General features: G+C 46.7%; 1 protein-coding gene across 1 annotated transcript in view; it reads left to right on the forward strand.

The window, feature by feature from the left end:
• LOC106872619 (regulator of telomere elongation helicase 1) overlaps positions 1–1339 on the forward strand; it is a 76576-nt gene that overhangs the window by 21460 nt on the left and 53777 nt on the right. Inside the window, exon 10 of the mRNA XM_052973020.1 lies at positions 289–429. Within this exon, the coding sequence (XP_052828980.1) occupies positions 289–429 (141 nt within the window). The remainder of the gene's footprint in view (positions 1–288; positions 430–1339) is intronic.

Below are 1339 nucleotides of genomic sequence, written 5' to 3' on the forward strand. Positions count from 1 at the left end.
ACTCCACATTTCCATCTCCACTCACAACTCCGCCTCCACTCTGTCTCCACTCCTCGCTTCCACTTCACAACTCCTCCTTGACTCCACATTTCCATCTCCACTCACCACTCCGCCTCCACTTCACAGCTCTACTTCCACTTCACAACTCTGCCTCTACTCCACCTCCGCTCCTCACCTTCATTCCACAACTCCACCTCCACTCACTTCCACTCCACAACTGCACCTCCACTCTGCACTCTTAACTCCACCACCATCCTTATCTCCCCACCTCTTTCTTCCTGCTCACAGGTCAGTGAAGGTCTTGATTTTGCTGATGCGAATGGCCGAGCTGTTCTCATCACAGGTTTACCATATCCACCTATGAGGGACCCAAAAGTGATGATGAAGATGAAATTTTTGGATGATTTGGTTGCCAAACGCAACGGACAGGTAAGTAACCCACCCTCTATACCCAACACCTCCACTTTTACACTCTTCTATATCTTCTCACTCGTACTTTCCCTGTCTTCAATTCTCTCTTTCTCTCTTTATCTCCCTCTTTTTTTCTCTCACTGTCTTCTCTGTCCATCTTCCTTCCTTCCTTCCTTCCGCATCCTTTATACTTCATACATATATGCTGCTGTTGTAGATAACACAGTATGGCTGAATGATTAAAGACTTTGCTTTGTAACCATGAGGTCCCAGGTTCACTCTTACTGTGCAGAACTCAAGAAGATCCATCCTCCACAACAGAAGTGTTAAGGGCACATTCCCTGGTGAAGGCGATTGGCCTGCAAAAGTCCTGTGCTAGTGCCACATCATAAGTGCTCATGCTGCGGTGCCATTTAAAGGCACTCATGCCAGTGGCACATTAAAAGCACCCAACACACATTGTAAAGTGGTTGGCATTAGGAAGGGCATCCAGCTGTAGAAACCAAGTCAAATCAGACTGGAGCCTGGTGCAGCTCCCCAGCTTGCCAGGTCTGGTCAAACCATCCAACCCATGCCAGCATGGAAAACGGATGTTAAAGGATGATGATGATGATTGTCTTAAGTCAACCCATACATTGTGGGTGAGACTGGGTTGAAGAAAACTATAGTCACTATGAACAAGAACTTCAATAACTCCCAGAATCCAATTTGCATGAGTGATGCCTCTACTGGCAGTCAGAGCTCTTAGTTATTGATGTGATAAACAGTGTTTTACATCATCATCATCATCGTCGTTTAACGTCCGCTTTCCATGCTAGCATGGGTTGGACAATTTGACTGAGGACTGGTGAACCAGATGGCTACACCAGGCTCCAATCTGATTTGGCAGAGTTTCTACAGCTGGATGCCCTTCCTAACGTCAACCACT

Source organism: Octopus bimaculoides, chromosome 14, assembly GCF_001194135.2.
Source record: "Octopus bimaculoides isolate UCB-OBI-ISO-001 chromosome 14, ASM119413v2, whole genome shotgun sequence".
NCBI classification, from domain to species: Eukaryota; Metazoa; Mollusca; class Cephalopoda; order Octopoda; family Octopodidae; genus Octopus; species Octopus bimaculoides.